Consider the following 17835-nt stretch of genomic DNA (forward strand, 5'->3'; position numbering starts at 1 on the left):
GAGAATGCCGGACAAAAAGTATGGGTGGCACCACCAGGTAGTGGCCCTCCTGTAAAAGGGGAAATAGTGACACCTGCCCAGGGTAACACTCGGTGCGTAGCTATTGAGGGACAGGATGATTTAGTTTGTTTAAATATTGAACGCTTACGGCATCGTGAGTGACATATGTCAGGCTTCTTTGTTCCAGGTCCTTCGTCTTGTGCTCCTGCTGATCTGGCTTAACAGCTGCTTTGGTGCCAGCAATTGGATTTGTAATGTCGAGGACGTTCCGAGGGAGTTGCTCGTGGGGGACACGGCCCGATGCATTACACCAAGGAAGTCCTCAGTCACCTGCCTCAAGTGCAGCTTATATAAATATGTTATTGTTCAGCATGTTTCAAAATCTGTTCGTGAGCTCCAGCGTCTGAGTATTGTGGCCCAGAAGGATAGTTTGAACCTTGGTTGGAATCCTTTTTCATGGTTAACTGGTACATTTGGGGGATTGGGCCACAATATTCTCCATTGGTCGCTCACATTATTGCTTATTTTTGTGATTATTGTAGTTTTGGTTTCTCTTTTTCGCTCCTTCTGTACTCGAATGCTCGTAAGGTCTTGTAAGTGACAGACTGCAACCAAGGGGTGGAATGTAATGGAAGATTTAAACCATGTTTTTCACTTTTGCAGCCTTTGCTTCTGCAAGGCTGAGAACCTGCTTGTTTTTAAGCAGTTATCTGACAAAAAGACATCTGTGTACCAAGAACATTTAATCTTCCTGCTTGTTTTGGTCACAGTCTTTCAGGCAGAGACCTAACCTTGATGCAAAATAAACCATTTGTATTCAAAGTGATAAGCTGAAAGTTGAGTTATTCAATAGAAGCCAAGGCATGCTAGCTTGCTCGCTTATCTTTCTTTCTTTGCTGGGAATAGGTGCTTGGGTAAGCAGTTTTTGGGTAATATAAGCCATGGTCCCGCTGCTGAAGTTTGAGACTCTCCGAGAGGTGGCAACATCTCTCAGCAAGAAGAAGAACTTCTAGAGTCCAGCCAACGTCCCGGTCGGGGGACGTGGAGAAGCTGCTACCGGTGCCCCGACAACCTACTACAAGTGTGCGGTTGTTTCCCCACTTCGGCAGTTGGGACCAGTCCAGGCGTTGATAAGTATAATTGGGAAGGGCTTGCATATTGTAGTTTGATATCAGCTTTAGAATTTGTAATAAAGATTTGTATAAACTGAAGTGCTCTCAGCGTGTGTGTCTATTTTCTTTATGTAGCTCAAACACTGTGACCAATCTAAAACGAACAAAGTGAGAGGTGCAAGTTTACCCAGGACAGCATAGCAGGTAAACTTTTCATATTTGGAATCACTGCCAATATCATCTGCCCCTGCTGCTAAGTCATTTCATTAATGATTATGCAGTATACAACTATTATTTTGGTGCAGCTGTCCAGATCTATGAAAACTTTACTTTCTGAAGGCTTTGATTTTAGACTGGTGTCAGGTGTCATAGCTCAAGAAGATGTCTCATGCACAAGTTAGCACAATGAAGACTCAGGAGATCTCAACTTCATATACCATAGTTCTAAGTAATGTGATCAAAGTTTATCTTTGTTCATTTTTCCCTTGTTCTGAGGAGCCATGTTTATTCCTTATCTATAATTTCCCTCAGCATACTGGCAAGCAGGGTTCTGAAAAAAAAAGGTACTTCTAGTGAAGTTGTTTAGGAAGGGAGTTCCAGCATTTAGAGTGGATGAAGGGCCAGTGATTTATTTCCAAAGCAGGATGCTGTGTTATTTGGAGAGGTATCAGAGCTTCCTTGCCTTTCTTGATGGTAAGGTTGAGGACTTTGGAGGTACTGGTGGCGTAGCCTGGATGAGAACCAGCAGTGCATTCGGAAGGCTGTACACACTGCCTTCTCTGTGTGTTAATCGTGGAGGGAATGGATGTTTAGGGTGTAAGACAGGCAGCTATGTCCTGGATTTTGTTGATCCTCTTGATAGCACTCAAGTCATCTGTGATTTCTTGCATACAAATGCTGCAGGACTTGGTAATGGGAATGCTATTAAATGTCAAGCTCAGATGGCTTGATATTCCCTTGGTGGAGGTGGTCATTTGTACAACAAAAGTGCAGGCAATGCTACATGACATTAATCGCTTCATGCCTGAATGTTACCCAGGTCTTGATGCAAAAAGACATGGACTAGTGCATTTGCTGAGATGTGATCAGCACTGAAGATAATGCAATTATCAGTGAACCTCCATACTTCTGCTCTTTATGATGGCAGGAAGGTCACTGATGAAGCACATGACAATGTTTGGAATGAGGACACTGCCTTGTGGAACTACTGCAGTGAAATTCTAGTGCTGTAAAATTGACCTCCAATAATAATAACCATTGCTGTACAAGGCATGACCAGTCTTTGATGTAGTCACCCCCTCGATGGCTAGTAAATTCAGTTTTATAAAGACCCCTTAATGTTACACTCAGTCAAGAGATGGAAAAATTAATGGGGATGAAACTCAAAGCAAGGTCTCATAACTTGAAAAAGCAGAGTTCAAAAGGAGAATCTAGATATAATGGATGCATTAGTAACTATTATTATTTTCCAGTATTTTTTAAATTATGGATTGGTTCCTGCAGAATGAAGGGTGCAAATCTAAACCCACTATTTAAAGAAATAGGGAAAGAAAAAATATTAATAACAGTATTATGGAAAACTAGCGGGGTACTGAAGGGATTAGTGCTTGGTCCAAACCATTCATAATGTAGAGAAACACAACTTCATGTTCATAATGTACAACAGTAATTTAGACAAGTCAAATTTAATATTTCAAAGCTTACAGACTACTTGAAAGCGGTGCAATTATGAATTATGAGGAGTTTGCATAGTGGTTTCAAGCAATTTAGAATGGACATGTTGGCAAAAATGTGATAGAAGCTTTATTATGTTGGCAACTCATTTTTAGTTTTGCTTGATGCTATTTCCCTTCTGCATTCTTCATTGATAAGAATGGCAGAGTCAGAATATGCCTGGTCATAAGGTTATAGATCGTCATGGTTGTTGCCGCTGATACTGGGAAACCTCATGGATTTGCAGTTTTATGCTGTTAATCAGTTTTGAATAGCAATATATATTACTGGAACACATCAAAATTCAGTTTATACATGTCAATATTTCTGACTTTCATGCAATTACAATGTTGCTAGTCTGCTGTAATGACATTTCCAACTCCTTGTGCCAACAGACCTGTCTTATATGACATTCTTAAATATAATTGGTACCAATTCAACTTTAAAAGCTCCAAAAATTACCTGTGTTGGTAGCTTGTGCTTCGTCAAGTAAAGGGAACGGCAGATGCCAAGTATTTCATTTCCAGTGGCAATTTTGTGTTCAGGATCACACTTTCCCAACATGGCAATAATGAGCTTAATCCAAGCATTATCATTCTCACTTGACCTAGAGGGTTAGAATTGTCTTAATTAGGAAACCATAATATGCTAGTACAGGTTACAGGGAAATGGGGGTCTATGGGATTTTGGGATTGCTCTCTAAAACCCAACATGGTCTAAATTGCCTGAGTGGCCTCCCTTTTTGTTTTCGATCTATGAAAATAATAGATGGATACAACAAGATTCATTAGATTTCACACAGACTACTTCCACATGACTCAAAAGACAGCCATTTCAGCTCGCAGTGCAATTTTAATTCGCCATAGATTTTCCCTCCCCACCTTCCAACCAATTCCACTTAGATTTCATTGCTATTTTGGCATGAGGGGTAATTTAATATAGCCATTTAATCTATCAATTTGAACACGTTGAAATTTAGGAGAAAAACAAAGCACCAGTGAGAATCTGGAAATTCCATCAAGACAGCATCGGAAGTTAGGATTAACCTTGGGTTACTGAACCTGTGAGATGTGTCATCATGCTTTAATTGAGATCAAGTGCAACTTTGTGGGTGAAGGATGCAAGTCTCTCGATTGGCTGTGACCAAAGATGCATTTTTCTCTCTGTAATGTTTACCCAACTTTGTCTTCATTATGCTGCACTGGTACCCATGCTCTTCTAAATCCACTTGGCTTCCACAATCCATTAATTTGAGCTCATCGTAAGATCTGAGGTGAGTATCTTGAATTCCACCAAATGCCATTCATCCATCTCAAGTAAAATATTCTCATTCAAGTTCACATCTCTCAATAGCTTTGTCTCTTTCCAATTGTGTAACTTCTTCCAGCACTAATTCTATGTCAATATAATTCTGGTCTCTTGTTCAATCTCCTCAGTAGGCTGTGGAATTTGCTCGCTGCATTTCTCCCCAAGATGGCCCTTAAAATCTTCCTCTTTGACCAAGATTTTGGTTTCAAATTGTCCAATGTCATAATCTTTGTTTTGGACCATTCAGGATCCAATGCCAGAGGTACATTGGATTGGCCCAAATGGAATCTTATTTATTATACCTTAAAATATTAAAAACACTGTGAAACATAGCTCAGTATTTCTCAATAACTTTGCCTATGCATATAGAATCTAAATTTTCCAGATACTTGATTTAATGGAAAGTACAAATACAAAATTTTAATGCAATTACAAAATTGGGTCATTATTTGCAACTTAAGCATTTTGCAATGGCATGCTTCACGGATACTTGCAGCTGATCGAGAAGCTGTAGCTTAGTTCAACTAATAGTACAACATTTTTTTTTAATGAAATCTCAAGTGAAGTCGTAAATTAATGTATTTTCAATAACATGGCAAGCTGGCGCCTGCCTCTATCAAATGCGACTATTAGTCACAATATAAACAATAATATAATGTTTCAATTTAATTGAGAGTTACAGCATGGTAACAGGTCAAATACTTACAAACCCCTTTATGTTTTTGGAGTGTGGGAAGAGGTTGGAGCACCCAGAGGAAAACTACGTAGGTCATGGGGAGAATGTACAAAGTCCTTACAGTCAGCACTGAATGTGAACCCAGGTCACTAGTCCTGCAATAGGGTGCACTAACGGCTGCTCGGATTGTGAAGCACAGAAATTCTACATATACTCTTCTTCCCACTTCAACATCCTGATTTAGGTTTATGTTGGTAGACCACAGACTCATGCATACTATCTATTCTGAGTTTAATCACCTTGGTAGCAAAATTAATGAGACTAAAGCCAGATGCCCATTTTAAAAGTAAATTTAACAAGACCACAATTACCTGCACAACAGTTAATTTGTAGCTAATTTGGATAATCCAAGTTTACTTTTGTTCCTGAAATGATCATGCTCCATTTAATCAGATTCATTTTGCTACCAGTTAATCTTGGTATTACCTGAAGTAGAAAGGAGATCAATTCTGTGCAACCAAAAGGGAGATCCATGAAAAGTGTTGATTACAAATCCACACAGTGCTGGGGGGGGGGGGGGGGGGGGTGGGGGGGGGGGAATGCACTGGATCCTCAAAGCAAAAATCTCATTAAGAATGCAGATCTTAAGAGAAAAATAAAATTGTGGAATTACTTTGTGTTCTGAAAAAAATTACTTGTTTTCAAGACAGATATATTTAAATTGATGGGCAATGATTTGCACCAGTTTATCAAAATGTAAAATAACCAAAGGTAATGCAAATGGAACCAGAAAGAAAACCTCTTTTATGGAGTCAGTGTTAGCACAGAATCTTTAGCCCAACTTGTTCATGTCAACAAAGTTGTCTACCTAAGTTAATTCCATTTCAGTGTTTGGCCCATATCCTTATAAATCTTTCTCATCCTTATACCTGTTTAAATGTCTTTTGAATGTTGCAACTAGATGTGCCTCGACTACTTTCTCTGGGAACTTGTTCCACAGACTGTGTGGAAAAAGGTCTCTTCAATCTCTTTTAAATCTTTTCCCTTGCATCTGAAATCTGTGCCCTACCTGGGAAAAGAAAACACTATGATCATTTAAAAGTGCCAGCCATCCAGCCTCTCTTTATAACTCGTCCAATTTGTACATGCCGACCTAGGTGGCACGGTTAGCGTAGTAAGGCAGCACAGTTTGCGTAATGGTTAGCACAACACTGTTATAGCACCAGTGAATGGGGTTCAAATCTGGCACTCTAAGTTTGTATGTACTCACCATGTCTGTGTGGGGTTCCTCGGGGTGCTCCGGTTTCCTGCCACCATTCAAAACGTATCCAGAGTGCAGGTCAATTGGAAGTAATTGGGCAACATGGGCTTGTGGGCTGAAAGGGCCAGTTACTGTGCTGTTGCAAATAATGACCCAATTTTGTAATTGCATTAAAATTTTGTATTTGTACTTTCCATTAAATCAAGTATCTGGAAAATTTAGATTCTATATGCATAGGCTAAGTTATCTGTTGGCATTCTAAGGTAGTCCCATTTGCTTGCATTTCATTTCAAATGTCTTTTGTAATTGTATCCATCTCTATAGTTTCAGCTGACAATTCATTCTGGAAATGGACAAAGCTCTGAGTGAAAAGGTTCCCCCTCTCCTCTTCTTGTCTAAATCTTGTTCAAAAAGATCAAGTTGACGTTCAAGAAGATCAAGTTGACGTCCCTCCATGACTACCAGCTGAAGGCACTTACATCCACTAAGATGAAGTGCTTTGAGAGGTTAATTATGGAGTAAATCAACTCCCGTCTTAGGATGGACCTGGACTCACTTCAATTCACCTACTGTTACAACAGTTCAACAGTGGAGGCCATCTCTCTAGCCCTGGATTACAAGAACACTTACATCAGGCTGTTCTTAATTAACTACAACTTGGCAATTTGCACTATTCTACCAGCAAAACAAATAATCAAACTTAGGGATCTCTTCCTCTATTTCACTCTTTGCAAATGGATCCTCTACTTCCCAATCAGTGCAATCTGGAAATATCAACTCCTCCTCGCTGACCATCAACATAGGCACTTCAAGGCTGTGTGCTTAGTTCCTTGCTCTATTCCTCTAAACTCAATTGTGTAACCAATTTTAGCTTCAACACAACTATAAATTTGTTGATGACGCCACAATTCTTAACCAAACAATGAGTCAAAATTATCCGATGGAGATCGAAAATCGGGTTGAGTGGTGTCAGAACAACAACCTTGCTCTCAATGTCAACAATATCAAGGATTTTTATTTTGGATTTGAGGAAGAGAAGATTGATGGACATCTGTTTTTATTGGTGATGGAGCGGGTTAGTACAATCAGGTTCTTGGGAGTCCATATGTGAGAGGACTTTTCGTGGAGCGAGACAATTGTGAAGAAGGTACAACAATACCTCTACTTTCTAAGAAGTCATGGCATGTTGTTGAATACTATGTTTTAAATCTTTTCAATACTATGTTGTACTTCAACAGGAGTACTGTGGCAATTATATTGATTGCTTGGTTCACACCCTGGTGTGTAAACTCAAGTGCTCAGGAATGCAGAAGGCTGCAGAAAGTGACAAACCCACCTAAGGCTAACACATCCACTGAAGATATTCATGTGAACTGTTGCCTCAAGAAGGCAATGAAAGGAACCCCATCACTCTGGTCACAATCTCTTCTTACTGCTACCTTCAGGCTCGAAGTCTAGCACCCTTCAGTTCAAGAACAGAAATTTCCCCAAAATTCTTGAACCTTTCTGTATGACACTAACCCTTACCCTAAACTATTCTGGGAACACTAAAAGATCTGTCTGTACTATTGAAAATATCACTTTTTTTTGTACATTGCAACTGTGAATATTTTTTCTTTGATATTAATATCTGTTTTTTTGTCTCATGCATATTGTGATTTTTAAAAATTTGTACAATTTTTGATACATCTTAGATCTCCATGGAGCTGAATAATCAATGAACCAAAGACACTGCCTTACTTTTAACCATATAACCATATAACCGTTTATAGCACGGAAACAGGCCATGTCGGCCCTTCAAGTCCATACATGTTTACTCTATGACGCTGCTGCAAAACACTGAGTTTCATGACCTGTTCATGATGATAAATGTGATTTTGACAAGCAAGAATTTCAGTGTATCTGCACATTGTACTTGTGTATATGATGATAAACTCTCATACTTTAAACCTACACACTCAACTTCAGTGGTTCTCAACCTTTTTCTTTCCACTCACATACCAATTTAAATATTCCCTATGCCATAAGTGTTCTGTGATTAGTAAGGGATTGCTTAAGGTGGCATGTAAGTGGAAAGAAAAAGTTTGAAAACCAGTTTTAATCATATCTAATTGTCTTGTTATGTGCACGGTTTTATAAGTCCAAAGGAAATGGGCCAATAACAATATTTCTCAAAGCAAAATACTTCAGTAACAATGGGGTCTAGAGCAATTATTCTCAACCTTTCCTTCCCACTCACATACTACCTTAAGCAATCCTTTACTAATCACAGCACTTATGGTATAGGGATTACTTAAAGTGGTAAGTGAATGGAAAGAAAAAGGTTGAGAACCACTGGTGTAGTTCAAGTATTCATTTTACCCATGCTCCTTGATTTTAGAAACCTCTTTAAGGTCACCCCTCAGTCACCAACGTTTTAGAGAAAATACCAAACCAATCCAACCTCTCTTAATAACTCAAGCCCTCCAGTCCTGGAAAATCTCTGCTAACTGATTAACATCTTTCCTATAGCTGAGTGTCCACAACTATTCATAACGTGGTCTTACAAATGCCTTGTACGGCTGTATCATGAGGTCCCGACTTTTATACTCAATATCTTGTCTACTTGAGTCAATTTTTCAAGGAACTATTCAGTGGTATTCCTAGTTCTCTCTTGAGAGCTGGCAATATCCTTGTGAATCTTTTCTACACTACTTTTAACTTAAAAACATCTTTCTTTTAATTGGTTAACCAAAACAGCAGACAATATTCCAAATATAGCTTTTCTAATATCTTCTACATTAGTAACATGGCATTTCAACTACTATACTCAATGCACTGACTGTTGAAGCGTGTCATGAGTCTTCTTCATCACTCTACTTGTGTTATTACTGTCAAGGAACAATCTACCTTTATCCTCAGATGTCTGGGTTTGACTTGCCAATATATATTATATTTATAAGATTTAAATTCTATCTGCTATTTCTTGACCCATTTCTCCAGTTGATCCTTAGTCCACTTCCTAGTTAATCATGCATTTAGATCATGCTTCTTATAAATAACAACAGAAGGAATCAGTTTTTAGGTAAAACCGCTGCTTTACCATGTTAGTTAATTAAAATTTTTTTTAGACATACAGCAAAGTAACAGGCCCTTTTGACCCGAAAGCCGGTGCTGCCCAATTACATCGAATCAACCTACACCCTAGTACGTTTTGATGGTGGTAGGAAACTAACGCAGACACTGGGAGAATGTACAAATTCTTTACAGACAGTGCCAGATTCGAACCTCAGTCCAGATCGCTGGCGCTGTAACATGCTGCGTTAACAGCTATGTGCCGTGCTACCCAAATTAACGTGCAGACAAGTACTTCACTCAGCCTGCTTATGGTTGTAATCTAAATTATATTCACTGGGACACTTTCCCTTGATAATAATTTCAACAGTTCCTGACAAGACCAACCAAACATTCTTTGTGGTTACCTTTTAACGATAGGTTAGCACTAAAAAGTAACCCCAGGTCAAATCCACTGCTGTCTGCAAGGAGTCTGTACATTCATTCTGTGCCTGCATGGGTTTCCTCCAGGAGCTCTGGTTTCCTCCAAAATTCCAAAGATGTACGGTATTAGTATGTTAATTGATCACATGGGTATATTTGGGCAGGAGCATGCTCGTGGGCCGTAAGCACCTGATACTGTGCTGTATCTCAACATCAAATTAAAAACGGCATCACAACACTCTGACAAGTAGAAAGGTGTAATTAGATATGCCGCAAACTAAGGGTAGTCACAGCTTATGTTACAAAATTAAGACTGGGTACCATAGGAGCTGACTCCATTCCATGTCTGTGGACTCACGAATAAAACTGGCCAGCTAGGTCTGCCTTATCAACACTGAGACAGTGATGAATTAGATAAAGAAAGCCATAGAATACATGATGATAGTCCTTGCTCAGAGACAGTGAACAGGTGTGATATGTGGATTTTGGAGAAACATGTGGCCTCTCTGCCTATCTGAATATTGTGGATTGTGGGTGGTCATGTGCCTTTTCTGTCTAAAACTTATTTGGAAGTTGCATCATCTGTCAATCAAGGTTGGACTCTGGTCATCCATTAATGCACATCTTGCCATTGGCTTTTAAATTATCTCAGGCCATTATTGGCTAGAACTGTATACAGCATCAATGCATAGCACATTCTTGTTCTCTGCCTCGTGGTCCAAGCCCTGGACATCGTCCCACACCAGGTTGCTACTGTGGATATTGTTGGAAGTGTTGCAGGTAAGGTATAAACTACACTTAAGCTAAGTCACAGTACTGCAATAGATCAGTACTTGCCATTGGTGCTGGGAACTGGGAGTGTATGTGAAAGTCCCTGTCTGTCGAGTGTGTACATGTATAGGCGGTCACTGGCATTGGAACCCAACCTGGTTTCGATGTGAATATCTATACAGTTGTTTAGAGGTGGAGCGATTGAGCATAGTTTGACATTCTCCCTGGTTTGTCTCCTATGTGTTCATTAAAGTTACTTGTGAGTACAACATTTGTGTCAAGACTCGTCTCTGTGAACCCATTAAACCTGATACTTTTCCAAACACAACAACAGGGTATCTGGTAAGTAACAAGGACTGATTCACGAGCTATTTATCAGATTTTCAGGAGATGGTAGAAACATCTGCTTATATTTCTGAAATATCTGGTTGGGTACTTAATGTATGCGTAATCAATTGATAATATTATTAGTTGTAATAAACTGCACAGAACTGAAAAAAGATATAATAATTGATTTTTTCTCTTTGGGATTGAAATAGAAGGGATTTGGCATTTGAATCATTGGAAAATAAGTGAGAGGCTGAAGTAACTATATAAACTCGATGATGCTTTTATTTCCAAGTGTTCATGAATACAAGTATCACTAATGAATACTTGTATTCATGTGCTTGGAGATAACTGCATTATGGAGAGCAATCTCTGAATTTGTTTAAATAGGTAGAGGGGAGGGAGGGATTAATGAAAGAAAAATTGAATGCTTGAGGTTCGCAGCAATTGAAGAGAAAATATAATTGCACTGGCGTAGGGTGGATATCTCAAGTTTTCAAATTTGGAGAAGGAACGTACGAGTTATTTATGATAGTGGCTTAACTGTAGGGTGAACTTAGAGAATGCAATGTGGTGAGCCAAACTCCTGAAGACTGGAAGAAGTGGGTAAGAAAGAGGGTCTGTCAAGACTGGCAAGATTTAAGTAGTTGTTTTAAAGTTTTACTCAAAAGGATTGCTTTTCTCGTCTGAGTCATATAAAAATAAAATTCTTAACTTCCTATATAAAACATAATATGTCAGTAAAGAAAAAGAGGCTTAACATTTAATTGCAACTGGAAGCTTGGAGATAACTATTAAATTGAACCATATAAAACAAAAAAGAGATAAGGACTGAATGACCAAATATTTCTGAAAAGTTCCAACAAATTGAAAACCAGTGAACGATGTATGAAGACAGTCTTGGTGAGGTAATTAAAAGAAAATAAAAGCGGAACAAAAGGACTCAAGAATAGCTGAGCAAGGAAGTAAAAGGCACAGCAGAATAAAAGCAAGAGTATTTGGGAGAAAATGGCATGAAGTGGCAGCAATCTGAAATAAACAAACACTCTACATCCAGATGTATCACTAATTGCCCTGGTACCCAAATGGATGTCCCCTTCCTGGAGCTATACTCCCAGCTGGAGTATAGCTATATCATCTGCAAAAGTTGTCAAATATTTCAAATGTTTTAATCGATATTTGAAATCTACTACTAAAATATATTAAAAAATTCTTCTTTCTTCTTTGGCTTTGCTTCGCGGACGAAGATTTATGGAGGGGGTAAAAAGTCCACGTCAGCTGCAGGCTCGTTTGTGGCTGACAAGTCCGATGCGGAACAGGCAGACACGGTTGCAGCGGTTGCAGGGGAAAATTGGTTGGTTGGGGTTGGGTGTTGGGTTTTTCCTCCTTTGCCTTTTGTCAGTGAGGTGGGCTCTGCGGTCTTCTTCAAAGGAGGTTGCTGCCCGCCAAACTGTGAGGCGCCAAGATGCACGGTTTGAGGCGTTATCAGCCCACTGGCGGTGGTCAATGTGGCAGGCACCAAGAGATTTCTTTAGGCAGTCCTTGTACCTTTTCTTTGGTGCACCTCTGTCACGGTGGCCAGTGGAGAGCTCGCCATATAACACGATCTTGGGAAGGCGATGGTTAAACTTCAATAAAAATACTTAAAAACAGAATTAAAAAAAAAAATTGTGCAGGAAAGGAATTGCTGTGGAAATCTATATGGTCTCAGATCCTACCTCTGCACTCAATGGGTCGTCCATCTATGGAGCATGGTGACCAATGGTGCCATCGGTCACTCAGCAAGTTTTGGAATTGCATATTCAGCAGCGTGTGCACTGATGTATGAGCTTTACTGAAGTTTTAATAATCATAAGCTGATGGTTGCAGTTGGAACTGCTGACTCCAGTAAGTAAATCTACAGTAACTAATTTTTATATAAACAATATTGATTAGAAATCTAGCTATATCATAGGTAATAGTTATACTTTGTTTTTTTAAATTCTTTTTGCTATGTAATCTTTTTCCTTCATAGGAATAATACCACTTGAAACTCAAATTATTTAGAAAACAGTTCATCCTATTACATTGTGAAAACAAAATAAGCACGGAGTTGTACAAAAGTAAATGAATCAATTCATTTTAAGTAGACACACAAAAGATGCTGAGATTTGGAGCTCAGTTACTTGGAAACTATTCATATCAGTTCTCCCAACTTCAGAGTGGTAGCTGGTTACTGTGCATAAGGCTCATCACAGACAGCATTGTCCTTGTTTTGCTCCACTCACAATGATAATTCTTTTTACATTAAATGGCTACTGCATTATCTTAGTAGGATATCACAAATCTTTTCTATAATTCTTCATTTCGTTTGCATTTTCTGTTTTCTTGTGTGAGATTGTAAATTTTGTCAGTGAGGTGAGTGAAGCATGCCTTTTCTTAACCTCTTTCAACTTGCACACTCACGGCAACTTATTTACTCCCTTTCTTGCAGTTGGTGCCTCTCTGGATTGTTATTCATCTAATTTTGCTTCCAATGGATGAGGTCTCTACGACCCACATTTAATTTAAACTTACAGCATGGTAACAGCTGGCCCACGAGCCCGTGCCGCCCAAATACCCGAATTAATCAACAACCCCAGCTCATTTTGAAGGGAGGGAGGAAACTGGAGCACCTGGAGGAAATCCATGCAGAGACGAGACAAATGTACAAACTCCTTACAGCCAGCATTGGATTTGAACCTGGGTCTCTGGTGTTGTGATAGCATTGCGGTAATCACTATGTCACCCTATAATACACTTATTATTAAGTGTAATATAATAATATTGTTTTCTTCCTCGTCACCTCACGATTGATTCTTTTAACTTCCTGTGTTTTAAATTCAGTTGTTCACCCTTTGTTCTTACCAGATCCTCATCAAATTATAACTCTTTCTCATTATTTTTGACATTTGACACTTAATATCCAAAGTCAGATTTCCTCTGATTTGAAGATTAAAAAAAAATTAACCATTTACAGAAAATCCTCCTTCATATTGTCAGTTATTTGAAGCACCCAATGAAAACTGGGTATTCATCAATTGGGTATTCCTTGCTTCCCTTTGATAGTTCAATCACAATCATTCCACAGCAATATCACTGGCTCTCCACTCAGCACTGGATCACCTAGAAAACAGCAACACATGCATCTGGCTACTCTTCATCAACGATGTCTCAGCCTTCAAAACTAACGTTCTCTCAGGGTTAGTTAACAAGCTCCAAACCCTAGGGTTCTGCACCTCTCTCTGCAACTAGATCCTTGACTTACTCATCAGAAGACCACAGCTGATACAAATTGGAAACAATGTCTCCTCCTCACTGATGCATCACAAGAATGCTTGCTTAGCCCCCTCTACACTCATAACTAGGTGGTTAGGCACAATTCAAATGCCATCTACAAATAAATTTCCCGACAAAACCACGATCATTGGCAGATGGCAATGAGGAAGTGTAAAGGAGGAAGATCGATCAGCTAGTTGAGTGGTATCACAAGAACAAACTTCCACTCAATGTTAGTAAAAACCAAGGAGCTGACTGTAGACTTCAGGAGGTAATCTGGAGAACACAAACCAGTTCTCATTGAGGGATCAGCAGTGGAGAATGACAAGAATTGCAAATTCCAGGGTATCAACATCTCTGAGGATCTGTCCTGGGGCCTCCATGTCAATGCAATCATGACATACAGCCCCAAATCAATGCTGACTATCTATTCCACATTCTCCCAGAAACTGTCTTGGTTTCTTCAGTGTGCTCTGCTTCCTTCCATAACTTAAATATGTGTGTTGGTATATTATTATGTCAGTGAATGGTACACACTGGGAGGGAATGAGAATCAAGATTAGAATGATGTAAATGAGTGCTTGATCATGGTTGAGGACTTGGTGGACCAAAGGGCTCGTTCCTGTCCTGCATAAATAAGTCTAAGCATTAATAAAACATCTATTACATTTTGAAGCAGATGTGACCTGAACTTTTATTTTTGCTTTGTTGGTTTTCAAATGACAAAAAAAGCAATTGAACAAACACCATTAAGTTCTAAGTGACAATTAAACGTACACAATCATTATAAATGCACAACAATCACCAACATATATACTCAAGACTGCAGTGGTTAGGAATACCAAACATGGGTAGCAGGAAATCTTTTCAGTAACATGAACAGCTTTGGGGAAAATAAAAATCTGTTGCTTCCAAAAGTTAATCAAGATGATACACTGCAACTATGAGTATTTCACTGGGGGAAGAAACATTTCGACAGACTGAGGTTGACAAAGGCATTATTTATTCGAAAGTAATTCCTTTGTAAATGGAAAACTGATTAAAAAGCTTTGCTAAACATTTCCTTATGACACAGGAGCTAATTTAGTCCATCTACAATACGCCAGCCCTTAAAGTAATCCATAATATTAACCTACCGGGAACAAACATTACCTAAGTTGATGGAAGGAGAAGAGAAGAATGGACTCAGTAGAATTTCTGGTGTATTTTTGTTGAATGACAACATTGTCTGACTGGCTTAATACAACCTAGATTGTATACCTAAAATGGATGAGGGGGGGGGGTGGGGGGGTGGCTTGGGAGGAGGGGGGGGGGGAGAAAAAGTCACTGTAAATGTGTGAAAAAGAAAAAGTGTATATCATGGCTAACGTGATTTATGGTGTGAAAAAAAAAAGTAATCCATAATATTTTCCAGTAACCTATTCCATCTCATATTCCCAACAGTTCCACCCTGACTCTCCTACCGGTAACATTCGCAACATGACAAATTAATTTACTAACTGGCCTTCACTAATTGTGCATTTAATCATGATTGTGTACATTTAATTGTCATTTAGAACTTGATGGTGTTTGTTAAATTTTTTTTTGTAATTTGATAAACAACAAAGCAAACATAAAGTTCAGGTCACAATTGCTTGCAAAGTATAATAGGTGTTTTATTAAGGCTTAGACTTATTCATACAGCACAGGAATCGGCCCCTTGGTCCACTAAGTCCTCAACCAAGATCATGCACTCATTTAGATAATTCTGACCTGAATTCCCATTCCCTCCCAGTGGTTTATCAGAGGATACCAGAGTACCCAGGGAAAACATATGCGGTCAAAGGGTGCACATGCAAATTTCTGTCAGAGTATGGCTGGTCAAGATCCAACCCAGGTCTCTGAATTGGCAGAGACAGCAAGCCTACTTGCTGCGCAACTGAGCTTCCCCCATTGCGAAATGCAAGTTGTTTTTGCTTAATTGAATACATCTCATTTGAAGTAATGTGAATTTCCTTAGAAACACTTGATTTGTTTCAATTTTGTTTTATTTTAAAATTTTGGCTACAAAGTCTATCAATTGACGTATAAATTTTTGAATGTGAAATCTGAATAAAAATCTTCATGGCACTTTAAGTGCAGTGAAGCATCAAATATCTATGAGGCACCGAATGTATCCTACCTCAAAAGCAATCATTGTTAGTTTAACAAAATTTATATGCAAGCTCCACAAACACAATTCAATTATATGTGAACCAGTGGATGCTTTTTGAAATTTGAGCTCTATTCCCAGTTGATATCTTCAAAATCTCTCCTATCGCTCAAGTTACCGTCATTTACATGCAACAGCTATCTGTAGGAAAAGAATAACTTAATTGCTCAAGTAATAAAATTTAAAAAAAAATCATTTTTGCAAATAGTACACTTGCCACAATCTGACCTGCACAGTGTAGCTTCCTTACCAACTCAGTAAACACATACCGGTGTTTTGCATGCAAGCCAACAATGGGTCCTTTTGACTGTATGAGTCAATACAACTGGTCCCATTATCTGCCAGTTGTATTGACAGACCATGATAGGGTAGGGAATGAAGCATGTAAATGAAGTATTACTGAGCATGGTAGGAACTGGGATAGGATATCCAGGCAGACAACTATGGGAAATAGGCACTGGTGTACCCTCAAAATGTGGCTCGCAATGCAATAGGCATGTATGGCAGAATGTAGCTGCAAATAGGACCAGAAATGCCATGGACAACAGGGCAAAGGGCAGGGAACTATGCAAATAAAGCCAAGTGGGTATCTGGGAGACAGTAACTGGGAACATCGGTAAATAAATCCAGATATGAATAGAGTGAAAAGGTGGGGAGGGGGTCAGGGGTCAAAAAATAGGGGGCAGGGAGCAAAAATAGAGTTTAGGAGGAAGTCAGCAGAGAGTGGTATCAGGGGAAGGAAACAGTTCAATTGAAATAATTCAGAGCCTGGGAGGACTGTGGGTTTCATGGGTCACTGGGGGAGGTTGGTCAAAGAAGTGGACAGATGGAACGAGAACTACGAGACAGCCATGATCTAAATGAATGATGAAATAAATTCAAGAAGCTGAACAGTATCCTCATCTTAAGTTCAATTTTCATAAGAAAAAAGGAGATCCTCTCAAACTGGTTATATTTTCCTGTTATATCCTGCTATTCTGAGACTTTCTGTTATAGCCTGCTCCTTTTTATTCTGAATTTTCCTTGAAGAATCACAAACCGCAATGAGGAAGCGTACAGGAGGGAGGTAGATCAGCTCATTGAATGGTGCAGCCTTGCACTCAACATCAGCAAAACCAAGGAGGTGATTGTGGACTTTAGGAGGAAGTCAGAGGAACATGACCCATTCCTCATCATGGGTTCAGTAGTGGAGAGGTCAAGAACTTCAATTTCTTGGGTGTCAACATCTCCGAGGATCTGTTCTTGAGCCTCCACATTGATGTCATCACAAGGAAGGCTCACCAGCGGCTACAGTTTGTGAGGTGGCTGAGGAAATTTAGTATGTCATGGAAAACTCTCAAACTTCTACAGGTGTATGGTGGAGAGCATTCTGGCTAGTTGCATCACTGTCTAGTATGGAGGCGCCAACACTCAGGACAACAATAAACTCCAGAGGGTTGTTAATTTAGCCTGCGACATCACATGCAGCAGACTTCACTCCATCGAGGACACAAGGCAGTGTCTTAAAGAAGCAGCCTCTATCCTCAAAGACCCCCCACCACCCAGGCCATGCCCTCTTCACTCTGCTACCAACGGGAAACAGGTACAGGAGCCGAAAGGCGAGCTCTCAACAGCACAAGGACACCTTCTTCCCTGCTGCCATCAGATTCCTGAATAATCAATGAACCAAAGACACTGCCTTAATTTTTATGCTCTATTATTT

The 17835-nt window shown here is 39.3% G+C and overlaps 1 protein-coding gene across 2 annotated transcripts in view; it reads right to left on the reverse strand.

Moving 5' to 3' along the window:
- Positions 1 to 17835, reverse strand: part of nbas (NBAS subunit of NRZ tethering complex) — a 292652-nt gene that overhangs the window by 29697 nt on the left and 245120 nt on the right. For both annotated transcript variants that reach the window (XR_011340415.1, XM_069886343.1), the window contains exon 50: positions 3288 to 3432. Coding sequence is in view for 1 of the 2 variants with exons in the window: in XM_069886343.1 (XP_069742444.1) it covers positions 3288 to 3432 (145 nt within the window). In the remaining variant the exon portion in view is untranslated. The remainder of the gene's footprint in view (positions 1 to 3287; positions 3433 to 17835) is intronic.

Source organism: Narcine bancroftii, chromosome 6, assembly GCF_036971445.1.
Source record: "Narcine bancroftii isolate sNarBan1 chromosome 6, sNarBan1.hap1, whole genome shotgun sequence".
Taxonomy (NCBI): domain Eukaryota; kingdom Metazoa; phylum Chordata; class Chondrichthyes; order Torpediniformes; family Narcinidae; genus Narcine; species Narcine bancroftii.